Below are 25,787 nucleotides of genomic sequence, written 5' to 3'. Positions count from 1 at the left end.
TTTATCTTGTGTCCTTCTGTGACTAACAACTAATTACTAATATTACTAATTCCTAAACTATTGGCATGCGCGTCGGAAAGTATTGTGTTGTAATTTCTTTGGTACGAGGAAGAGTGAAACTTTCTGGGCGTCCAAGCTGTGGGGGTAAGTATGTTTTTTGATTGTTTTAATTGTTTATTCTGATTTGAAGTATCCTAGTGCTTTTCCTACTGAATAATTGAGCATAAGGACTGTGTAAACATATGACATGGTTTCTGTGTGTGCTTATATTTATATTAAATGATGCTAATTCATGTCATGTTTTATTCTGTTTCTCTTTAAGATGTTTTTGTAGTAAATGATTGCTTCTCTCTTAGTGACACAGACACAGGACTGCAGGACCACATCACTAAATAGCAATATTAATTTAATGAATTGTATGGTAATTGGTAACTAGTATTGGTTTGAGAATGGATTTCTAAACGTGAAGTAAGATTAGTTTACTATAGCCAGTGGAGTGCCTCTAAATAAATTCCATACATGTGGTTTAGTTAGGGTATGTTAAATAATGTTATTGTGAGTGTTTATTCGCAGGTCCACTTATGAACGGCAGGGGAACTGTTCCGAGAGAGGAGGAATTGGAGATGATGACAACGTGCTAAATATCTCTACGGCTTGTGTGGTATTGAGTATCGTGGTTTGCTATAACACAGTGATATGTTTTTTTCGTATGCTATACTATTTGAAAAGATTTCATCTAACCCTATATATCCCTGTGTGTAATAGATTTTAGCTGAATGTTGAAATTATGCCCGGCTCTGGCTCTGAATGGGAGTTTCTAGAATTCTGTGATTTTGCATGTATGAACCCTTGTAAAGATGAGATTATTTATACATCTTGTGTTTCTTTTACAGAATAAAGTGTGTGCCTTGAGGGACAAGGAAGCGCTCTGAAACGCTGAATCCTGAAGGTTTGGGAGGAACGGAGTTCTGGATTGGGATGAGATGATCGGTTGGCTGATGCCAGGTGGAGTGGACGCAGATGCTATGAGGTCTTTGAGCTGACGGGGGGCTACAAGCTTAGCTTGTATCAACCTGGAGTGTCGTTTTTGACCGAATGGGCCTGTGGGACACTGCGACGTGAGAGACTGGACAATTTTGGATGGAGGCTTTCCTGAGCTGAAGATTTTCTGTTTTTCATGTCAAAATGTTTTTGAGGAAGTTCTCCTGCGCACAGGAGCGCATGACATTTGGTTGTTAAATGCTGTTATTAAATGTATCCAGTCATTTTTATGAAGTCGCCCTGGAGGAATGATAAAAAGGGGGCTGCAGCTGAATTTTCCTAGTGCAAGAAAAAGAAACTCTAGGTTTTTCGCATCTGCCTGGATGACGTTTACTGTTCACATTATGCATTTTTTTGTTTTCTGTCTCGCAATCTCAAGAGTTCTTTAAATGTTTAAATCAGGGAATGTCATGGAAATTTATAAAGAAGTAAACACTCTAAAGAACAAACCAATGTATACAGATATTGCCTTTTAAAGTTTCCCGCAGTCTGTGACTCCACCCTGCTTTTTAAGACTGGCTGGCACCTGAAATTAAGTAATGCAAACAATGTGTATTGAGACTGTCTGTTCTCACCGTCTTCTCGTGTCATGTGTTAATGAAGAAGGTGTCAAATTTGACTATGAAAGTACCTTGAAGAAATTGGGTTACACCCCACCCTGAAGGGGTGGAGACTGGGTGAAGCCTATTTAAGTATGTGCTGCCCATTGCTTTGATTGAGTCAGCTAGTATGTACCATTGATGACATGTACGTTGGCTCCACTGTATTATAATACCTTTAAACTCTCTTATACTTTGGAAATTTAATTCTTGTCTGTCTCATCATTATTGTGTTATGAGTGCTCCAAACAGATTCTGCTTTCACAAGGTGCGTGTGTTGTCATCTCTGGTCATCTCTGTATTGCTGTTGGTGTGATTTGTAGATATCTGAGTGAATAGAATAGTGAGACCGGTTTTCTTTGCAAGCCGTTCAAGCTGCCGGCTTGCGGTGTAGGAGACAGATTTAGTTTTTAAGGGGGCGAGCTGATTGGGACAGGTGGAGAGTGAACTGTTGTAATTGTTTACTAGTTCAGTCGGGGAGGCGTTCGGGGAGGCGTTCTGGGTGACAGTGTGATCGGAGGTGGTTTCAGTCAGTAAGAGAGAGACGAGGGGTAAAGTAAAATTACCTACACAAATTGAACAGTACTTGAGTATATGTACTTACTTACTTGTAAGATATATGGGTGCATTTCTCCTTTCCGACATGTCGCCTTTCCGACGTTGACGAACCCTATACCTAACCCTAACCCTAACCATAACCGCACGCGGAAGCCACTAGTCGGAGTGGTGAGATGTCGGAATGGAAGGAGCACCCCAAGATATATATATATATATAAAAACTAATGCAAGAACAAAACAAAAGCGAATTAATTTCAAATGAGCTGCACTCGCTTCTGCAACAACCCTCTGCTGTTCTGCAAATTCTGTCTGTTTTCTTGCATCCTCTAGTTGCTTTTCTGCATAATTCCTTTTCTCCTGTTCATCTTGTGTTTGTTTTTCTGCATACTTCCTTTTCTCCTGTTCTGTTTTTTGCTGTTCTGCAAGTTTTGCCTGGTTTCTTGCATCCTCTGCTTGCTTTTCTGCCAGATTCCTTTTCTCATGTTCATTTTTCTTCTGCTGTTCTGCAAGTTTTGCCTGGTTTCTTGCATCCTCTGCTTGCTTTTCTGCACGATTCCTCCTCTCCTGTTCTGCAAGTTTTGCCCGGTTTCTTGCATCCTCTCGTTGCTTTTCTAACGGATTAATTTTCTCCTATTCATTTTTCTTCTGTTCTGCCAATTTTGCCTGGTTTCTTGCATCCTCTAGTTGCTTTTCTAACAGATTCATTTTCTCCTGTTAATTTTTCTTCTGCTGTTCGGCAAGTTTTGCCTGTTTTCTTGCATCCTCTAGTTGCTTTTCTGCATAATTCCTTTTCTCCTGTTCATCTTGTCTTTGTTTGTCTGCATACTTCCTTTTCTCCAGTTCATTTTTCTGCTGCTGTTCTGCTTGGTTTCTTGCATCATCTAGTTGCTTTTCTAACAGTTTCATTTTCTCCTGTTCATTTTTCTTCTGCTGTTCTGCAAGTTTTGCCTGGTTTCTTGCATCCTCTAGTTGCTTTTCTAACAGATTCCTTTTCTCCTGTTCATTTTTCTTCTGCTGTTCTGCAAGTTTTGCCTGGTTTCTTGCATCCTCTAGTTGCTTTTCTAACAGTTTCATTTTCTCCTGTTCATTTTTCTTCTGCTGTTCGGCAAGTTTTGCCTGGTTTCTTGCATCCTCTAGTTGCTTTTCTAACAGATTCCTTTTCTCCTGTTCATTTTTCTTCTGCTGTTCTGCAAGTTTTGCCTGGTTTCTTGAATCCTCTAGTTGCTTTTCTAACTGTTTCATTTTCTCCTGTTCATTTTTCTTCTGCTGTTCTGCAAGTTTTGCCTGGTTTCTTGCATCCTCTGCTTGCTTTTCTGCCAGATTCCTTTTCTCATGTTCATTTTTCTTCTGCTGTTCTGCAAGTTTTGCTTGGTTTATTGCATCCTCTGCTTGCTTTTCTGCATGATTCCTCCTCTCCTGTTCTGCAAGTTTTGCCCGGTTTCTTGCATCCTCTCGTTGCTTTTCTAACAGATTCCTTTTATCCTGTTCATTTTTCTTCTGCTGTTCTGCAAGTTTTGCCTGGTTTCTTGCATCCTCTAGTTGCTTTTCTAACAGTTTCATTTTCTCCTGTTCATTTTTCTTCTGCTGTTCGGCAAGTTTTGCCTGGTTTCTTGCATCCTCTAGTTGCTTTTCTAACAGATTCCTTTTCTCCTGTTCATTTTTCTTCTGCTGTTCTGCAAGTTTTGCCTGGTTTCTTGCATCCTCTAGTTGCTTTTCTAACAGTTTCATTTTCTCCTGTTCATTTTTCTTCTGCTGTTCTGCAAGTTTTGCCTGGTTTCTTGCATCCTCTGCTTGCTTTTCTGCATGATTCCTCATCTCCTGTTCTGCAAGTTTTGCCCGGTTTCTTGCATCCTCTCGTTGCTTTCCTAACAGATTCCTTTTCTCCTGTTCATTTTTCTTCTGCTGTTCTGCAAGTTTTGCCTGGTTTCTTGCATCCTCTAGTTGCATTTCTAACAGTTTCATTTTCTCCTGTTCATTTTTCTTCTGCTGTTCTGCAAGTTTTGCCTGGTTTCTTGCATCCTCTAGTTGCTTTTCTAACAGTTTCATTTTCTCCTGTTCATTTTTCTTCTGCTGTTCGGCAAGTTTTGCCTGGTTTCTTGCATCCTCTAGTTGCTTTTCTAACAGATTCCTTTTCTCCTGTTCATTTTTTTTCTCCTGTTCATTTTTTTCTCCTGTTCTACAAGTTTTGCCTGTGCATCCTCTGCTTGCTTTTCTGCCAGATTATTTTTCTCATGTTCATTTTTCTTCTGCTGTTCTGCAAGTTTTGCTTGGTTTCTTGCATCCTCTGCTCGCTTTTCTGCCAGATTCCTTTTCTCATGTTCATTTTTCTTCTGCTGTTCTGCAAGTTTTTCCTGGTTTCTTGCATCCTCTAGTTGCTTTTCTAACAGTTTCATTTTCTCCTGTTCATTTTTCTTCTGCTGTTCGGCAAGTTTTGCCTGGTTTCTTGCATCCTCTAGTTGCTTTTCTAACAGATTCCCTTTCTCCTGTTAATTTTTTTTCTCCTGTTCATTCTTTTTCTCCTGTTCTACAAGTTTTGCCTGTGCATCCTCTGCTTGCTTTTCTGCCAGATTCTTTTTCTTATGTTCATTTTTCTTCTGCTGTTCTGCAAGTTTTGCCTGGTTTCTTGAATCCTCTAGTTGTTTTTCTAACAGTTTCATTTTCTCCAGTTAATTTTTCTTCTGCTGTTCGGCAAGTTTTGCCTGTTTTCTTGCATCCTCTAGTTGCTATTCTGCATAATTCCTTTTCTCCTGTTCATCTTGTCTTTGTTTGTCTGCATACTTCATTTTCCCCAGTTCATTCTTTCTTGCATCCTCTAGTTGCTTTTCTAACAGATTCCTTTTCTCCTGTTCATTTTTCTTCTGCTGTTGTGCAAGTTTTGCCTGGTTTCTTGCATCCTCTAGTTCCTTTTCTAACAGTTTCATTTTCTCCTGTTCATTTTTCTTCTGCTGTTTGGCAAGTTTTGCTTGGTTTCTTGCATCCTCTGCTCGCTTTTCTGCCAGATTCCTTTTCTCATGTTCATTTTTCTTCTGCTGTTCTGCAAGTTTTTCCTGGTTTCTTGCATCCTCTAGTTGCTTTTCTAACAGTTTCATTTTCTCCTGTTCATTTTTCTTCTGCTGTTCGGCAAGTTTTGCCTGGTTTCTTGCATCCTCTAGTTGCTTTTCTAACAGATTCCCTTTCTCCTGTTAATTTTTTTTCTCCTGTTCATTCTTTTTCTCCTGTTCTACAAGTTTTGCCTGTGCATCCTCTGCTTGCTTTTCTGCCAGATTCTTTTTCTTATGTTCATTTTTCTTCTGCTGTTCTGCAAGTTTTGCCTGGTTTCTTGAATCCTCTAGTTGTTTTTCTAACAGTTTCATTTTCTCCAGTTAATTTTTCTTCTGCTGTTCGGCAAGTTTTGCCTGTTTTCTTGCATCCTCTAGTTGCTATTCTGCATAATTCCTTTTCTCCTGTTCATCTTGTCTTTGTTTGTCTGCATACTTCATTTTCCCCAGTTCATTCTTTCTTGCATCCTCTAGTTGCTTTTCTAACAGATTCCTTTTCTCCTGTTCATTTTTCTTCTGCTGTTGTGCAAGTTTTGCCTGGTTTCTTGCATCCTCTAGTTCCTTTTCTAACAGTTTCATTTTCTCCTGTTCATTTTTCTTCTGCTGTTTGGCAAGTTTTGCCTGGTTTCTTGCATCCTCTAGTTGCTTTTCTAACAGATTCCTTTTCTCCTGTTCATTTTTTTTCTCCTGTTCATTTTTTTTTGTTCTACAAGTTTTGCCTATGCATCCTCTGCTTGCTTTTCTGCCAGATTCTTTTTCTCATGTTCTTTTTTCTTCTGCTGTTCTGCAAGTTTTGCTTGGTTTATTGCATCCTCTGCTTGCTTTTCTGCATGATTCCTCCTCTCCTGTTCTGCAAGTTTTGCCCGGTTTCTTGCATCCTCTTGTTGCTTTTCTAACAGATTTATTTTCTCCTGTTCATTTTTCTTCTGCTGTTCTGCAAGTTTTGCCTGGTTTCTTGCATCCTCTAGTTGCTTTTCTAACAGATTCCTTTTCTCCTGTTCATTTTTTTTCTCCTGTTCATTTTTTTTCTCCTGTTCTACAAGTTTTGCCTGTGCATCCTCTGCTTGCTTTTCTGCCAGATAATTTTTCTCCTGTTCATTTTTCTTCTGTTGTTCTGCAAGATCAACAGAAGAAATAAACGAATAAACGAAATAAACGAAATAAACGAATGAATACAGTGAAGATGAAGAGGAGGAAGTTGAACAGCTGCTCGAAAAAATTCTAGCTTTGTGCTACCTGTTTTCTTCTGCTGTTCTGCAAGTTTTGCTTGGTTTCTTGCATCCTCTGCTCGCTTTTCTGCCAGATTCCTTTTCTCATGTTCATTTTTCTTCTGCTGTTCTGCAAGTTTTTCCTGGTTTCTTGCATCCTCTAGTTGCTTTTCTAACAGTTTCATTTTCTCCTGTTCATTTTTCTTCTGCTGTTCGGCAAGTTTTGCCTGGTTTCTTGCATCCTCTAGTTGCTTTTCTAACAGATTCCCTTTCTCCTGTTAATTTTTTTTCTCCTGTTCATTCTTTTTCTCCTGTTCTACAAGTTTTGCCTGTGCATCCTCTGCTTGCTTTTCTGCCAGATTCTTTTTCTTATGTTCATTTTTCTTCTGCTGTTCTGCAAGTTTTGCCTGGTTTCTTGAATCCTGCATCCTCTGCTTGCTTTTCTGCCAGATAATTTTTCTCCTGTTCATTTTTCTTCTGTTGTTCTGCAAGATCAACAGAAGAAATAAACGAATAAACGAAATAAACGAAATAAACGAATGAATACAGTGAAGATGAAGAGGAGGAAGTTGAACAGCTGCTCGAAAAAATTCTAGCTTTGTGCTACCTGTTTTCTTCTGCTGTTCTGCAAGTTTTGCTTGGTTTCTTGCATCCTCTGCTCGCTTTTCTGCCAGATTCCTTTTCTCATGTTCATTTTTCTTCTGCTGTTCTGCAAGTTTTTCCTGGTTTCTTGCATCCTCTAGTTGCTTTTCTAACAGTTTCATTTTCTCCTGTTCATTTTTCTTCTGCTGTTCGGCAAGTTTTGCCTGGTTTCTTGCATCCTCTAGTTGCTTTTCTAACAGATTCCCTTTCTCCTGTTAATTTTTTTTCTCCTGTTCATTCTTTTTCTCCTGTTCTACAAGTTTTGCCTGTGCATCCTCTGCTTGCTTTTCTGCCAGATTCTTTTTCTTATGTTCATTTTTCTTCTGCTGTTCTGCAAGTTTTGCCTGGTTTCTTGAATCCTGCATCCTCTGCTTGCTTTTCTGCCAGATAATTTTTCTCCTGTTCATTTTTCTTCTGTTGTTCTGCAAGATCAACAGAAGAAATAAACGAATTCTCGAAATAAACGAAATAAACGAATGAATACAGTGAAAACTAACGAATTCTTGCATCCTGCTACCTGTTCATTTTTCTTCTGCTGTTCTGCTGTGAAATACAGGTTTCTTGCATCTTCTCGTTGCTTTTCTAACAGTTTCATTATCAACTGTTCATTTTTCTTCTGCTGTTCGGCAAGTTTTGCCTGGTTTCTTGCATCCTCTAGTTGCTTTTCTAACAGATTCCTTTTCTCCTGTTCATTTTTCTTCTGCTGTTCTGGAAGTTTTTCCCGGTTTCTTGCATCTTCTAGTTGCTTTTCTAACAGTTTCATTTTCTCCTGTTCATTCTTTTTCTGCTGTTCTGCAAGTTTTGCCTGGTTTCTTGCATCCTCTGCTTGCTTTTCTGCCAGATTCCTTTTCTCATGTTCATTTTTCTTCTGCTGTTCTGCAAGTTTTGCTTGGTTTATTGCATCCTCTGCTTGCTTTTCTGCATGATTCCTCCTCTCCTGTTCTGCAAGTTTTGCCTGGTTTCTTGCATCCTCTCGTTGCTTTTCTAACAGATTCCTTTTCTCCTGTTCATTTTTCTTCTGCTGTTCTGCAAGTTTTGCCTGGTTTCTTGCATCCTCTAGTTGCTTTTCTAACAGTTTCATTTTCTCCTGTTCATTTTTCTTCTGCTGTTCGGCAAGTTTTGCCTGGTTTCTTGCATCCTCTAGTTGCTTTTCTAACAGATTCCTTTTCTCCTGTTCATTTTTTTTCTCCTGTTCTACAAGTTTTGCCTGTGCATCCTCTGCTTGCTTTTCTGCCAGATTATTTTGCTTTTCTAACAGATTCCTTTTCTCCTGTTCATTTTTCTTCTGCTGTTCTGCAAGTTTTTCCCGGTTTCTTGCATCTTCTAGTTGCTTTTCTAACAGTTTCATTTTCTCCTGTTCATTCTTTTTCTGCTGTTCTGCAAGTTTTGCCTGGTTTCTTGCATCCTCTGCTTGCTTTTCTGCCAGATTCCTTTTCTCATGTTCATTTTTCTTCTGCTGTTCTGCAAGTTTTGCTTGGTTTATTGCATCCTCTGCTTGCTTTTCTGCATGATTCCTCCTCTCCTGTTCTGCAAGTTTTGCCTGGTTTCTTGCATCCTCTCGTTGCTTTTCTAACAGATTCCTTTTCTCCTGTTCATTTTTCTTCTGCTGTTCTGCAAGTTTTGCCTGGTTTCTTGCATCCTCTAGTTGCTTTTCTAACAGTTTCATTTTCTCCTGTTCATTTTTCTTCTGCTGTTCGGCAAGTTTTGCCTGGTTTCTTGCATCCTCTAGTTGCTTTTCTAACAGATTCCTTTTCTCCTGTTCATTTTTTTTCTCCTGTTCTACAAGTTTTGCCTGTGCATCCTCTGCTTGCTTTTCTGCCAGATTATTTTTCTCATGTTCATTTTTCTTCTGCTGTTCTGCAAGTTTTGCTTGGTTTATTGCATCCTCTGCTTGCTTTTCTGCATGATTCCTCCTCTCCTGTTCTGCAAGTTTTGCCCGGTTTCTTGCATCCTCTTGTTGCTTTTCTAACAGATTCCTTTTCTCCTGTTCATTTTTCTTCTGCTGTTCTGCAAGTTTTGCCTGGTTTCTTGCATCCTCTAGTTGCTTTTCTAACAGTTTCATTTTCTCCTGTTCATTTTTCTTCTGCTGTTCTGCAAGTTTTGCCTGGTTTCTTGCATCCTCTAGTTGCTTTTCTAACAGATTCCTTTTCTCCTGTTCATTTTTTTTCTCCTGTTCATTTTTTTTCTTCTGTTCTACAAGTTTTGCCTGTGCATCCTCTGCTTGCTTTTCTGCCAGATTCTTTTTCTCCTGTTCATTTTTCTTCTGTTGTTCTGCAAGATTTGCCTGGTTTCTTGCATCCTCTGCTTGCTTTTCTGCATGATTCCTTTTCTCCTGTTCAATCTTCATCTGTCTCTCGATTTCTTCTGTCCTCCTTTCTTCCACAGCTTGCGTCTTTTCTTGAACCTTCCTTGTGTAAGTGTGGCCCCAGGTCTTGTAGCACAAAGCTAGAATTTTTTCGAGCAGCTGTTCCACTTCCTCCTCTCGTTGCTTTTCTAACAGATTCCTTTTCTCCTGTTCATTTTTCTTCTGCTGTTCTGCAAGTTTTGCCTGGTTTCTTGCATCCTCTAGTTGCTTTTCTAACAGTTTCATTTTCTCCTGTTCATTTTTCTTCTGCTGTTCGGCAAGTTTTTCCTGGTTTCTTGCATCCTCTAGTTGCTTTTCTAACAGATTCCTTTTCTCCTGTTCATTTTTTTTCTCCTGTTCTACAAGTTTTGCCTGTGCATCCTCTGCTTGCTTTTCTGCCAGATTCTTTTTCTCCTGTTCATTTTTCTTCTGTTGTTCTGCAAGATTTGCCTGGTTTCTTGCATCCTCTGCTTGCTTTTCTGCATGATTCCTTTTCTCCTGTTCAATCTTCATCTGTCTCTCGATTTCTTCTGTCTTCCTTTCTTCCACAGCTTGCGTCTTTTCTTGAACCTTCCTTGTGTAAGTGTGGCCCCAGGTCTTGTAGCACAAAGTTAGAATTTTTTCGAGCAGCTGTTCCACTTGTTCATTGTTTCTGTGCTCATTGTCAATGACGTGATATCCACCAGCAAAACTGGAGACGAGGGCCTTAAGATCTGGGCTGCTGTTCAGAAAATCCTCCTCCGGTTTCTCCTTCAGTTGATCTACATGAGTGAACAGTACGATGGTGAAGCTTGGACCATGCTCACCAAAGCTGTTCTTGATCCACTGGACTGCATTTTTCTCTTCTTCTGTGAACCACCCCAGTCGTATCACCAAAAGCAGAACGTGTGGCTCTAGGACGTCAACACATTCTGTCTCTTTCATGTCGTCAAGGACTCCCGGTGTGTCAATCACTGTGATATTTGTGTGACCATAAACACCACTTTGCTTTTCACATTTTGTTGTCACAGATCCAGGAGAAGTATCCACTTTGAAGGCCTCTCTCCCAAGAATAGTGTTTCCTGTTGCACATTTTCCTGCTCCCACTTTGCCGAGCATTACAATTTGCAGATTGTAATTTACCACCAGCTCTGGAAAACAAAATCCCTTCTCATCAACATGAATTTATACAGTATATTTTAATGGCAAACTATAAAAACCAAGTCTTTTGCACACCTACAAAGAGCCCCAACGCACTGAAAGAAAAAACTCCCGCAGACTGTCTTCAAATGCAATGGACCCTTCGCTAAACCCCACCCCAAAAGCGATTGTCCAATGCTAGCTTAGCAACCGTTGCTAGCTGGCATATGGTCTGGCAAGCTTTTGTCACCTGTCAGGTAATGTTATTTTGCCCGCACACACAGTCATTTGCAAAATAATAGCAAGAATAGGAATACCACGATAAGATAACGCAATGGTGACTATGAACCAGCAACAGATTCCACGTACCCAAACCCGTTGGACCTAGGGTGCTTTTCCCAAGCTTAAATATGCGCTTAAACTGCAAGGCTGCATGGCTGTGTTGTTCAACACATACACAGCTTAATGTCGGGAAAGTTACACGACTCACCCGTCCAGGTGGTATCAACAATACTAATCACCGTAATCATAATAACATTCAGAATCACAGCGCTGCCTGTTTCAGATTCCGCACGTATATTAATTCATTTGTTTGTCTATTTATTAACTGCTACTGTAGTCTTACCCTGTGGTACATGAAAACTCCTGTTACATTCATGGATGAACTTCAACCTGGTGTTTGCACTTTCTTCATTTATGGTCTGTACATCTACATAAACGTTCAGATTTAAAATATAAAGTGCTTACCCCATGGTCACGGATGTTACAATTATGCACGGGCCTCTCAGAACTACCCGTATATTCTGTATTGTTCAATAAAAAGCATTTGAATCCGATTGGTGGCCATTTTCTCATAGAGTTATAATGTATCAGAGTGCAATACACCTCCCAACCAATAGGGCTGCGCGGTTGAAAGCATATGGAGAAAATGCGGAGAAAATGGCCACCGATCGGATTAAAATGCTTTTTATTGAACAATACAGAAGATACGTTTATGTAGATGTACGGGCCGTAAATAGAGAAAGTGCAAACACCAGGTTGAAGTTCATCCATAACGGTCGTGACAGTCGACCGTCGTGTATCCATGGCTATTACTACTCCCTCTAACATTTCCTGTGTTTTTAGTTTATTGAAATAATGTCATGCACATTTTTTCAGTGCAGAGCCTACTGCAGGCCTTGTTGACTAGATTTAGAAGAGATTTTGAAGCTCTTGCTCCTGAAATGATCGATTATTTATAAGGGGAAAAGCTGTCATTTAACATGCACGTCAATAAGTGAGAAGTACAGCTTGCCAGGCCTGAGTGTGACTAACTTCGCACCACCAGCCACAGAGTGGAATGGGTGGGGCTTAGCGGAGGGTCCATTAAAACGTTTTAATGGGAATAACAACGTTTCGGTCTGTTAGACCTTCAGCAGGTTAAATTCTTTGCCTAAAGATAACTTGATCAAGGTCTAAATGACCGAAACATTGTTATTCCCATTAAAACTTTGTAAATACATTTGAAGACTGTGTTCAGGAGTTTTTTTAAATAGCAAACTATAAATACCCCCAAAAAATAGAATATCCTCCTATATTTTGCCAATGCTCTGTAGTGGTAGGTAGGTAGGGTGGTGAGACCATCGCCATGGTTACGGGGCTGCCCAGCTGTGGGATGGCCCCGTGAGCTATGGGACGAACTACCTCCCGGGTTGCCAGATCATGTGCGCATATCCCCCCACGGATTCGTCGACCGGGTTGGACTAGTAAATAATAAATAATTAGAATAAATACAATAAATACAAGCCTGTAGTGACTGTCTTGGGGCATGGGCTCTTTAAGAGAGTGGGTGGGTGGTTCTAGTGACAGCATGTAACCATGGCAACGAACGCTACCATCAAGTTACCAGAGTTTTGGGAAGCTCATTTCGCGTTGCGGGGCATTACCGATGACGCTACTAAATATTATCATGTCGTATCTGCCCTCGGAAGTTCAACAGAACTCAGAGTGAAGAGTTTGATTGTCCGCCCCCCCTCGGCGGCTAAATACGACTCAAAACTCACCTGCTGAAGACGTTCCAGCCTCCTGATGCCGAGCGCACCAATGATTGCATGCTCCAGACACTACTGCACTGATGATGATCACCCACAGCCATAGAGGGAGCCACAATGATCTGGTACCACACACCTATAAAACAAACATGGGTAAATTCTCCTTCTACAGCACTGTGGAATGCCTTGACCCCATCCCTTAAAAAATATGGTTCACTGGCTTCCTTTAAAACAGGAATATAGGACCTCAATGGAAACAAGTCCATTAGACTTTTTTGTGTGATCCTTTTAGACAAGTGTATGACTGTACTCGTGCTGTTTGGATTTCTGTTTATTTTGTTTAATAAAATATTCAACCAATCAATCAGTACAGCAGTCACCAGCAGAGTTTCCATTAGCTGTAGATGAAGTCTTGTTAATAACGAGCAAAACATAGCAAACATAATTTCAAAATACTGTCATTAGCAGGCCAAACCTGTTAAAGTGAACATTAACCCAAACAACTTAAACATGTATACTCTGCTAATGAAATGCATCTTCCCAACCAAAACATCAGTAATTATCATCACCTAACTGTAGGGAATTTTATTTCTTTGGAATTAGCACATGTGTATAACCTTTGATCCCCTGTAATCTCCATTCACCTTTGATCCCCTGTAATCTCCATTCATAATTATTGTATAAGTGTGTGTGTACCAAATGACAATTGTGGTGTAAATATACGGCAGTGCCTTGCTGAATTATTCATACCCTTGACCCTTCTTCCTAAGGATGGCTTTCGGTTGGTAGGTTAGTCTATCTGTTTACTATTTTGAACCCAAACAAAATATCCCAGAAACTACTGGCTGGATATCCATTGAATTTCTGTGCGCCTTCATGAATCCGACCCAGAGGTGGTCTTTCATGTAGTGCCACCATTAGGCCAACATTTTCACGCATATTACTCCCAAGGAGATATCAATCAAAATTCAGTCAGTCGTTTTCGAGATGTTGTTTGGGACCAAAGTATTGGACAGACCGACCAACATCCATGAGACTTTCAAGGAATCTGAATATTTTGCAAGGTACTGTATCGGTGGGAGATTTTATATACTTTATTTATTAAGACACTTTAGTCATACAGTTTTTTTCTTTTCCAAGAGGAAAAATCTCCATTTCTACTTAGTGACGTTGCAAGTCTGATTAATCAGAAGCCACAAATGGAAGCAGAGTTATTATGGTACCATACCTCTGTTGTTTTCTCGTCTTCTTTCTGTGTTTCTTTCTTTTTTCTGTAAGAACACATAGAAGTTTAGAGCATATTCCAACATTTCTTGAAATTTGTTTGAAATCCTTCACACAAACACAATGCTTTTATTTGTTCCCCTGACTGATTCATATTTAAGATCTTAGTTGGAAAACAACTGCCATAATTAATGGCTTATCATCAGCAACTTGTTGGCAGCGTTGCTGCTGCTTAATTTTTGCATTCATCGTTAAATTCAGCGAACATGAACAGGATATAATAAACACAACTGTGGAGTTCAAACACGGAAAGACAAAAAGCATGTTGAATTGGGAATATGTAAACAGACTGTCCAAAACACTTTTTGTAATTTAGTAAAGTTTGGCTTTAGGCTTGCAGTACATTAGGCTATGAGTTCCCATCACCAACGCAAGTGCCGTATTTCCTCTAATAGTGACCTCTATTCAATTAAAAAACGGGCCTCTATTAATGACCGGGTTGTTGAAAAAAAGCAAATACAAGCCGGTCTTCTAATAGAAGCCTCTTTATTTTCTTCTTTTTTTAAAAGTCTCAAGAGGGCGCTGTTTACTAAGATACCCATAGAGTTATATGAAGATGCATGACCCGCCCCTGATTTTTTAATCTTGTGTGTTGGCTGGTGACACGCTCCACCCCGCAGTGGTATTGTGCGCCGAGAACTGCTGACATACAAGCTCACATCGCATCGCGGATGCAACCGCTGTGAGCTTGTAGGTCTGTTGTTCTCTGCCGTTCTCTGCGTGCAACACGTTCGCACGGCGGAGCATACATTAGGTTTGAGGAGATACAGCTGAGTGATCAAGCAGGGAAATCTACCCAACGGTGAGTAATGAAAAAGTTAAAATGACCTGTGACCACCTGTAACTGACAGAAAATATTGATTTATTCATGCTGATCTGTTTGAAAAATAGAAATAGGCCTATAGGCCTCTCTCTTATACATGCCTACTTTCAATAAAAGCGGTAGCCACTAACAAATACAAGCCTGTGTCACTATTAGAGGATTTACAGTAATTAAAAACTCTGGACTATGGATAAACAGCATACTGTCGATTGACCATGTTATCAACTGGAAATGGTGATGATAATGGAGTTGTTTGGAAGAACATCGACTGACATGGTTAGTAGCCTAATCTTCATGTACAAAATTAACAGGCTGCTGTGCCAATGTTATAATCATTATAGCGTAGATATTGATAAAGAAGGATATTGGTCATAGCTGTCATGGTTGTTGTTATGTGCGTGCAGAAGCACACTGCAGTGGTGTTGTGATTGCATGACATGTGCCTGTACTGCAGGCAGCTAGTATTAGCATCAGCAGGCAGGCTGATGCATAGACCGTTATCGTTTTAACTAATCATTAACATTAAAGATCTAATAAATATGCAAGCCAAAATGGCTTTAGTGATTAGTAAATGTATACAGCTTTGTGTGTCTGACTGTCTGATGTGCATCTGTATGTTTTGCTATGATTTCTCATTGATGATTTTAATTCATGACGTGAATGTACAGTATCCTGTCAATACTTGTATACCACCCTAATTAATAATCAACCTCGGGCCACGCAGAATTCCTCCATTTTTCAAGATGGCCGCCAGTTTTCAAAATGGCTGCGACTGGGCCTACGTTTTGGACTATATAACTTTGCTGGGGCTGTAAATCTTTGATTTCCCCTTCATTTTGATATAAGAAAATATGTTCTGGAGGTATTTCTACCAAGTAAAATAACATTAGGTTAATAGGTTCCAATATGGCGCGTATTTTCCAATATGGCTGCCGATAAATTGCAGAAATATACATCTGCTTATGGTTAATCCACATGAGCTTGTAGCACATGTATTAGATACCATACACAGAATCCATTTATGGCACATTTTAAAGTGATTTGGTAGTTTTTTAATGACCTAGGTTCCAACAGGGCAACACACTTTTCAATGTGGCCACCAATAAATACGAAAACTTAGATCCTACAAAGCCTAGTGCATCTTTATTTTTTATTATTACATTTGTTTTGAAATGTTACCAGACAAGTCCAAACTTAAAGCATTTGCAGTGGCCAGAACATTCCTTTCAGTCAGGAACACTCACGTCAAAGTAGATTTAACCATTTATTGCAACAAATGAAATACAGTTTGGCATTAAAGGCTCCGCTCATGGAGATATTCCCTGAATTTTGTCCAAGCAACATGCTAAGCAAAATCAGGGAATGTTAAACAATCCCCATAGGGATACAATATCAAACAATAGGCAATACATTGACATATTAGTTTGAATTAGCAGATATAAATCCCAAGTATTTGAGCCTATGCCAGATTCTAATAAAAAAGGTGGAGGCAGCAGTAAGCAGGAAGCAAGACACCTAGTGAATGCAAAGCCGTATTTAAAGGATCTACACCATGAATTTAAAAAAAATATTTGATATTTAATATCATATGGTGTCTGTCCCTCAAACCTTTTTCAAAAGGTTTGAGCCTAAATCATCACTCAGATATACTCATCCCAAGTCAATTGTCTCTGGCTTATACAGCACTTTCAGCTGCAATACCAAAACGTCCTCTTGGGCAGGGGGGGGCTACTGAGCAATTCTGTCTGTTAATAAAAAAAAATATTAAAAAAAAAAAGGATAAATTCTGCATAAAAAGAAGCATCTAAGAAAAATACAAAATCGAAAAAAAAAACACTTTGAACATTTTTGAACAATTCCACCAAGTGTTTGAGGTGCCTGTTTCACCCACTTCCGGGGGGCGGAGCCAAAATCCGAGCCCGAAGTACTTGTTCGTAGACCCCCACTTAGGGGGGGTAGAAAAAGTTTCGGATCGATTCGGGCACTTTTCATTTAACATTGGGTTTGCCATCATTAATGTTTGTGACATCAGAAACATTTCCATTCTGAGATCGCCTGTTCAGACACGCCCATTCTGGAAATCCATGAAATGAGAAGGAATGGCTGAATTAAAAAAAAAATACAAGAGACACTGGGGACCCCAAAAAATACAAAAAACCAAGAAAAAAGTGATTTTCATGGTGTAGACCCTTTAAAGGAACCTCTTTGTGAAGGTGTGAGCTGTGATTGGAGTTTATATGAATGTGTGACGTAATGACCAGCAGAGCTGTCAATGGGGAATAGGAGGCCAGGCTGATGTTCATCATGTTCATCAGCTGACTGACACAGCCGATTACAGCTGAGGCGTGCAAGACCTGCATGAACTAACGCTATGCTTAATTTCTTACTACTATCATAACTCCTCAATGACTTGCATAATGTTAATCATTTACTGCAACAGGTGTTGAACCTAATGTGGAGAAGACAGGGGATATTTTCTCAAACATGTTCCATGTCTGCCATGCTGACCTGTAAATAAGAATGTGTTCTTAATGACTTGCCTGGTTATATAAAAAAAAACCTAGAAAAAGTGCTCCTCGGAGCACAAGTCTCCGCCAGGTCAGGTAGGTTATTATGGCCTCCTGGTGGCGCTATAACAGGCCAATGTGAAAAGGGGGGCATTTCTACCTCGGCCTAGTGGGAATGTGCGTACAAAAGTTCACGGAAATTGCACACTGCGTTCATGATTTGAGGAATTTTGTTCAAAACTGACCTAACCTAAGCAGATGTGAAAAATGCAGGGCAAAGGTTTTTTCCAAAAGTCGGCCTCATAGTGGCGCTATGATCTGAAAAATGTGGGGCAGAGGTTCTGCTGTGGCATCCAGGGAGTGTGTGTGCGCAGTTTCACAGCGACCGGACCAACGGTGGCGGAGATTAGCTGCTCGCAGACAGAAGGACGGACGGACACACGGACACACAGACTGACGGACAGGGGGCAAAACATGCTCTCTCGCCATGCCTTTCGGCCTGGCGGAGACAATAATAATAATACAAAATAAAGATGCACCAAGCTTTGTAGGATCTAAGTTTCTGTATTTATTGGTGGCCATATTGAAAAGTCTGTTGCCCTATTGGAACCTAGGTCATTAAAAAGCTACCAAATCACTTTAAAATGTGCCATAAATGGATTATGTGTATGGTAATTAATGCAAATACATGTGCTACAAGCTCATGTGGATTAACCATAAGCAGATGTACATTTCTGCAATTTATCGGCAGCCATATTGGAACCTAATGTTCTACTTGGTAGAAATACCTCCAGAACCTCCAGAACAAATACCTCCATACCTCCATTGGCTCTTATATCAAAATGAGGGGGAAATAAAAAATGTACAGGCCCAGAAAAGTGATATAGCCCAAAACGTAGGCTGAGTTGCAAACTTTTTGAAAACTGGTGGCACATCATGAATAATGGAGGAATTCTGCATGGCCGGAGGTTGATTATCAATTGGGGTCATATGAAGGTCATCTGTGCCAAATTTCATGCTTGTATCACCAACTGAACTATCATGTCAATTTCACGCCTGCATGACTACTCATTTTAGCACCCGAACGCACGCAAACATAGGGCAATGTTAATATAGGATATACTGTACACAGCTCTAATCTGCATAGCCTTTAACACCTTTTTGCTCAATTTTGCATCACTCCATCTCCCCGTTATCCACCAAGTCACTAAACAATCAGCTCCCCTCTACTTCTAAGACATAATTCTGTCTGAAAGAAGGGAATGATCTCATTTAATTTTGCAATAGACCAATTATTTGTATACAAATATTATGACTTTGTGTGCACACACACACACACAGGTTACATTCCATGTCAATCCAGTTCTATTTACAATACTCCACTTAGAGGTCCATTGGCTGGACATTGATTCGCCAACCTGACTGGAGGTCCCACCCTCCATCCTATATAAGTCAGGGGGGTACCCAAACTCACACTTTTGTTTCCTCTTCTCGTCTGAAAGCAGAGCTATTTCTCCCTCAGTTCGCAGACAATTGTTAGCTTAACTAGGTTTCACCAGGCCAGGACCGGAGTTCTGGACCGCGAGACGTTAACAATATTTCTGTGATTCTGACTTTCTACCGTAAGTACACAGTCTTTTTCTTTTTCCTTAATACTCCCGAGCTGGTAGCCTCAGAGCTCGCTCCCAGAGCGTATTACTGGTTAGCTTCGATCGCTAACTTTAGCTTGGCCCAGCAGTACTCGTTAGCCCAGGCTAACAGAGTGACTAGCGCGCTACAGCTACCTTGGTTAGCTCACACTGTTGCTCGGTTAGCACCAAAGCTAACTATGACTCCACGTGTCGCAGCCACTCGGCTAAGCTCACACTGCAGCTCGGTTAGCACCCAAGCTAACTGTGACTCCACGTGTCGCAGTCGCTTGATTATGAATCCCACCAACGCTCCAGGATATAGACCTGCCTTACCTGTCTGATTGGCTCCCTGGCACGCATAGTTTTACTGAGGTTATGGTTAGGGTTAAGGTTAGGTTTAGGCATAGTCTTACTGAGGTTAGGGTTAGGTTTAGGCATAGTTGCAAAATCGAGAACTGTCAATCACAGCGACTACTGACCAATCACAACGGGGTTTGCCTGGAGTGTCGCAGCCGCTCGGCCAGCTCACACTGTAGCTCGGTTGGCCCCTAAACTAACTGTGACAACGTGTGTCGCGGCCTGCTAGTTACCAAAACTAGCCCGACTGGAAACGCGTGGTCGGCACAGCCTTCCCCGGAGTTTACCCAGTCAAAGTGAGTAGAAGCCCCAAGCCGACCTCACGTCCCACCCATGCCTTAGTATGCACCCCAGAGGCCGAACTAAGAGCATACCGTCCTGGACCAGGCTAGCTCACACTGTTTTGGCTACTCTACCAAAGCTAGCTGAAGGAAAACACGTGTTTGGATGATCTCCTTTCTCTGCGTTTTTCCTTCACTGTGGGTCGAGGCCTCGGAAGCCACCCCACGCCTTCACGTGCCCAGTGCCGCGAAGAGCATGGCCTCCGGGACAAGACGCGGGACTAGATCCAGCAATAATACCCCCTCGCAGGAGAACCGCAAGCGGTGTGATTGGCTACTAGCATCATATGCTGCCACTGGTGAGTCTAGTAGGCTCCCACTGGCGACTCGTTACATGCTGCATGCCAATAAACAGACTAAACACGGCAGCATCTATGCTGCACATCATGTTTTTCTCTGGAGTGAAACGAGCTAACACCGAGCAAACACACCAGCGTCGTCCGCTTTTAATGTGTTTTGTCTCCGGACAGCTCTGCACTCCTGACAGCTTTGCACGCCACCAACTAGCATCGTGTGCTACCAGCTGGCATGACGTGCTACCACCGGTGAGCTTAAACGCTCCCGCTGGAAAAACGCTTTGCATGCTCCGGCTAACACCGAGCGAACACACCAGCGTTGTCCGCTCGTAGTGTGTTTTGTCTCCAGGACAGCTCCGCACTCCACAACTGGCATCATATGCTACCAGTTAGCCTGGTGCTGTCACCGGTGAGTTCTTAAAGCTCCCACTAGCAACACATTCTTTGCACGCTCCATGTTATCACCGGGTAAACACGATGGCATCGTGTTTTTTCCCCGGGGTGACTTCTTGGCCACAAGCTAACACCGAGCGAACACGCCAGCCTCACCCGCTCTTAGTGTTTCTCTCTGGGACAGCTCTGCACGCCACCAACCAGCGTCACATGCCACTAGCTGGCTTAGCGCGCTACCACCGGTAGGCTTAATTAGCTCCCGCTGGCAACACGTTTGCACGCTACTATTTTAGCTACGAGCTAACACCGAGCAAACGCAACAGTATTGGTTGCCCATACTATGTTCCTTCGGGACAGTTGTGCACACCACCACCTAGCATAGTGAGAAGGCAAGTCTTGTATGCTACACAAATTGGCACACAGACTGCTCGTTTGGAGCGGGCCACGGTTGCTGTCTCTCAGGGCATCGCTTGTGAACCGGAACAAAGGGGCGGTCCTGCTGTCCAGGGGATGGTGCCATTACGGTGAATGGTCACTACATCCGGACATTGCAGAACAGATCTGGGCTCGTTTCGGACAACCTCAGGTAGATCTGTTTGCCTCACAGGACAATGCGAAATGTCGCTTGTACTTTTCAATAAAGGGGACAGCTCCTATGGGTCTGGACACTCTGGCGCACCAGTGGCCCAGGGCACTGTTGTATGCTTTTCCCCCATTTCCCGTATAGCTCCCACACTCGCGAGAGTGCGGGAGGAGAGGCTGAGTGTGATATTAGTGGCCCCAGAGTGGGGTCACTGGCTCTCAGAGATCACACTGCTGTTGTACGATTGCCCCTGGCGGCTGCCGTTACGCAGAGACATGCCAACGCAGGCAGGGGTGAAATATTTTGCCAACATGGCTTGGCCTGTGAGTGGGTGAATTTGAGCACGCGGGGGCGCCCAGAATGTCATTCCGACTACGTAGGTTTGGGCAGGGGTGTGAGTCGAAGACTCTCACCGTGCCCTGTTAGACCTTCCTGATGGCCGTTCTGTCCTATTCCATATTGCATGAAGCATCTGGTGCTTGACACTACATTGCTAATGACCTTAGTTTCACTAAGCAGATCAGTGAATACAGACATAGGCACTGCGCAGGCGTGGTGTACCTGTCTCGAGACAGACACATTCCCACTGGATTGCAGGCCAGTTACTTGGCCTGCTCTGGTGATGGTACGTTGCCCAAGTAAGTCTGGGGGTAAGTTCCATGGAGGGAATGGCAGTATCTTGGGTTCTGTTAGAGGCATCTCTATTCAGGACATCTGTGATGCAGCCAATTGGGCTTCAACCTTGACCTTTGCAAGGTTTGGTTGAAGGGCTGGTAAAACTCAATAAACTTCGGGATTACAATCGGGGAGTTTTCAACATCTCTCCCATAGCGAGACCTCGAAGCGGAGTATTGTAAAAAGAACTATAGGTTACTACCGTAACCCCGGTTCTATGAAATAGGAAGCGAGAGGTCTCATGAAGACACCCTTTTCGTTCGGCAGACGAGTAGAGGAAGTCTTAACCTGAAAGTGCGAGTTTTGGTATGCCCCTGACTTATATAGGATGGAAGGCGGGACCTCCAATCAGGTTGGCGACTCAAAGTCCAGCCAATGGATATAGAGCGTCGCAGTTCCCGCCCACTTCCTGTTTTTTTTGGTGCCGGAAGAAAAAACTCAATGCATTTTTCCATTGACATTTCCAAAAATATTTATATCTATTAATTTAAGCCTCGAATCAAGCCATCATGACATCACATGAATCATGACCATAAACGTTTGATTCTGTGATATTTTTTTTGTTGAAAACGGCAAAACAAAGGGTATTTATTAAATATAGTATATCATATAATTAAATATAAAATAAAAAAAAATCACAGAAAAAAACGTTTTATGGTCATGATTCATGTCATCTCGTGATGGCTTGATTCGAGGCTTAAATTAATAGATATAAATATTTTTGGAAATGTCAATGGAAAAATGCATTGAGTTTTTTCTTCCGGCACCAAAAAAAACAGGAAGTGGGCGGGAACTGCGACGCTCTATTGCCTGGAAGTTTATCAAGAAATGCTTCTGTGTTCACACCAGGAGGCGCTCTCCCATAGCGAGACCTCTCGCTTCATATTTTATAGAACCGGGCTTACGGTAGTAACCTATAGTTATTTTGAGAAGCGCTCTTTTCGGTTCACTCAACTTCCTGTGTATGAGGTTCATGAGGCATGCCCGAGCATTCACGTTGTTTCAGCTAAGCTATCTGTGCTAATAACACAGATGACACAATTCAAGCACATGCAGCAACAATTGATCAGTTTGAACATTGCGCGTGTCAATAAACACTCTGTGCGTGCACTATGGACATGATATCGTCTCTGTTGGGTGGAAACTTCATACGTCCAAAACTATTGTAAATCTGTTGCTTTTGATACGCTGTAGTATGATATGATAAGTAGGGCATTCAAACACAAAAAGAGATATCCAAAGCGCCCCTCCGCTCATAAAACGTTTTCTGTGGACACTGCCCCTAAATCAAAGTCCTTTATAACTTTTTAGCACTGAGCCACGTCTCTCTGTGCTGCTGTTCTCTGTGTGGTGTGCAGGCGCGGAGATCCCGGGGGGGGGGACGAGGGGGTTTGTCCCCCCCTAGCTTCAGATAGCCCCAATACCCAGGAGGAGATTGCCACTGAAGAAGACACAGAGGAAAAAGACACAGACTCTATAGAGGAGTCTTTCAATGAGGAAGAATATCAAACTCCATCACCTTTCTCCTCTTCATCATCTTTTCCCCTGACCCCATTACCGCTTCTGGAATTTACCAGCAGCATGAATGACTTGATTAACGCGGGGATTAGACTCACCCCGTGACCCCCCTAATCAAACGCCAGGCCCCACAACCACCAACCTTGCCCTGCCCCCCACCCATCCCCCCTCCACGACACCATCGAAAGAACACCCTGTTGCCCTCCCAGCTGACAAGTCTAGAGAATACATTTGATAATTGATATATGCAGGGTCCAATATGCCTATAGCATCAAACATGTCTGGGCCCAAAGTTCTTTCAGATAGCCTTGTAATAAACAAGGTTTACAATATTTCCACTGTTATTTCAAATAGAGCAAATTTAACATGCATTCCCAGTAAATTCAACAGCCCAATAGTAGAATGCCTTAAGGGGGTCATAGTGAGTAACCTTGTTTTTATTAAGACATTACCTGCCAAACACGGTTATACTCGTGAATCAAAATATACCCCTTTATCTGCCAGCCACAGTTATAACCGTTGATGGGTCATTTCATTGATTTACTGTATATTACACTGTTGCGCAGCTTGTACGTTAATATCATTCATCTAGATGACGGAGAAGTTGAAAAATATTGTGTTTCAGTCACGTGATCACACAAAACACTAAAGCCGCCATAAGGGGTCTGCCACTCCGCTCGGATCAAACTTTGATCAAGTTTGAACCGAGCAGGCGAGCACATTGCTATACTAGGCTGTGAGCAGTGAAAGCACCCGGGGCAAGCATGCGTGTGCCCGTGAAATTCGTGCGAGTGGGGATGAACTGTTCCTGACCCTACACCCAACCATAGACTGTGCACCCAACCTGAAAGTTTACACATCTTGGCTCTGATCTGCCTGTGATTGAGAGACAAGGAAGCGTTCCCGAAAACAAATAAAGAAAACCTCACCGATGACACGATCCAGAGATCTTCCAGCCTGTGCGTACACGCGCGTGCGAGGGTTTCATGGGACTACCCGCGCACATGTTACCGCTCAGGTCTGTTCTGACCGTGTCGCCATCAATGTTATTTTTGAAAACAAATAAAGAAAACCTCACCGATGACATGATCCAGAGATCTTCCAGCATATGCGTGCACACGCGTGCGAGGGTTTCATGGGACTACCCGCGCGCCTCACTGTCGCTGTGACTCCGTGGATGATGAAGTTTTATTTCTTCGTTATATGGATAGATCCGTGCCATTGGAGAGGACTCCTCTCAGAGGAGTCGAGACTAAGGTAATGCTCGGCTCGCGTCTGTCTGTCTGTGCGCGCCACACACACACACACACACACACACACACACACACACACACACACACACACACACACACACACACACACACACACTCACACAGTCGTGAGTGTCGTCTTCTGCCGTGTGAAAATAGCCGACCTACAAGCTCACAACCTCTGAGCTTGTAGATCGGCTATTTTCCTAATATGTTTTATAATATTATAAACTGCTGTGTGGACTATTAGTAACCCACTGAGCTATTAGACGTCTAAAATACGTCTAAGGGCTAGGCTAAAACGGGGTTATAATTGGTCTAACAGTGAAAGTTTTTTTTAGACGTCTAGGCTTAGCCTAGACGTTGATTAGCTGTTTTTTAAACGTCTATTTATAGACCGTCTATTATAGCCGTTGAAATGACGTCTATAATATAGACGTCTATATATAGACGCTTAAAAAACGTCTATATATAGAAAAGAAAAAAAAACGTAACAAAAACTTTCACTGTTATACCAATTATAACCCCGTTTTAGACGGAGGTCTAATAGCCGACTATGGCTCACTGGGACATTTTAGATCGACATAGTCGTAGTACACATATCTTACTTTGTTTTCATAGACCTGGTTGCTTGTGTGTGCGCGACTGCGCGCGCGCGCACACACACACGTGTACACACACACACACACACACACACACACACACACACACACACAGCCGATCAACAAGCTCACAACCTCTGAGCTTGTAGATCGGCTATTTTCCTAATATGTTTTATAATATTATGAACTGCTGTGTGGACTATTAGTACATTTTAGATCGACATAGTCGTAGTACACATATCTTACTTTGTTTTCATAGACCTGGTTGCTTGTTTCTCTGCAGGTTTTGACGTCACTACTTCAGTGGTTCTCAACCTGTGGATCGGGACCACAACGAAGCTCAAGGGTCTAGTTCAAATATGATTATTTTGGGGGCTCACAGCCTGAAAAGGTTGAGAACCACTGCATAGATTATCAAATCAGGTCTATTTACTTGCAAATTTTAGAGACTCACTGTGTGAGAGAGAGAGAGACAGACAGACAGACAGACAGACAGACAGACAGACAGACAGACAGACAGACAGACAGACAGACAGACAGACGGGAGGAAGAGAGGAAGAAGAAGAGAGGGCTTGTAGATTTTCTATTTTCACAATATTTAACCAGTCAAACAAAATGGGGGTCCCCTGTTCAAATATGATTATTTTTGGGGGTCACGCCCTGGCATCCCTTATTTTTATTTATTTATGTTCACAAATTGTCATACATGGCATAAAAGGAAAAAAAGCTGATCTACAAGCTCCGTAAAAGCTTGTAGATGTGCTATTTGTTGCTATGAATACAGGTGTGGATTTAGATTTTGACTTGCCCATTGGTGTGGCTTGGGCACAAAAGGTTTGAAAACCACTGCAGTATCACCTGATTCGGATGCTATCAATGCATTGAATGGGACATTATCACCTCTTATTAGACCTTTGAATGGGCGAAATAGGCGACCTACTTACCTAC

The 25,787-nt window shown here is 41.9% G+C and overlaps 1 protein-coding gene across 1 annotated transcript in view; it reads right to left on the bottom strand.

Annotated features, from left to right (window-relative positions):
- LOC308081616 (uncharacterized protein) overlaps nucleotides 1–25,787 on the bottom strand; it is a gene marked incomplete at its 3' end in the record, with an annotated part of 67,267 nt that overhangs the window by 2,273 nt on the left and 39,207 nt on the right. The window contains exons 6-9 of the mRNA XM_080457975.1: nucleotides 13,808–13,850; nucleotides 12,592–12,715; nucleotides 7,604–10,560; nucleotides 3,919–4,334 (exon numbers count right to left, since the gene is read on the bottom strand). Of these exons, the coding sequence (XP_080314101.1) occupies nucleotides 3,919–4,334; nucleotides 7,604–10,560; nucleotides 12,592–12,715; nucleotides 13,808–13,850 (3,540 nt within the window). The remainder of the gene's footprint in view (nucleotides 1–3,918; nucleotides 4,335–7,603; nucleotides 10,561–12,591; nucleotides 12,716–13,807; nucleotides 13,851–25,787) is intronic.

This window comes from Gymnoscopelus braueri, assembly GCF_963280865.1.
Source record: "Gymnoscopelus braueri genome assembly, contig: SCAFFOLD_51, whole genome shotgun sequence".
NCBI lineage: Eukaryota > Metazoa > Chordata > Actinopteri > Myctophiformes > Myctophidae > Gymnoscopelus > Gymnoscopelus braueri.
Note: the sequence above shows the minus strand (reverse complement) of the source record. Positions and strands in the feature narration are given on the sequence as shown.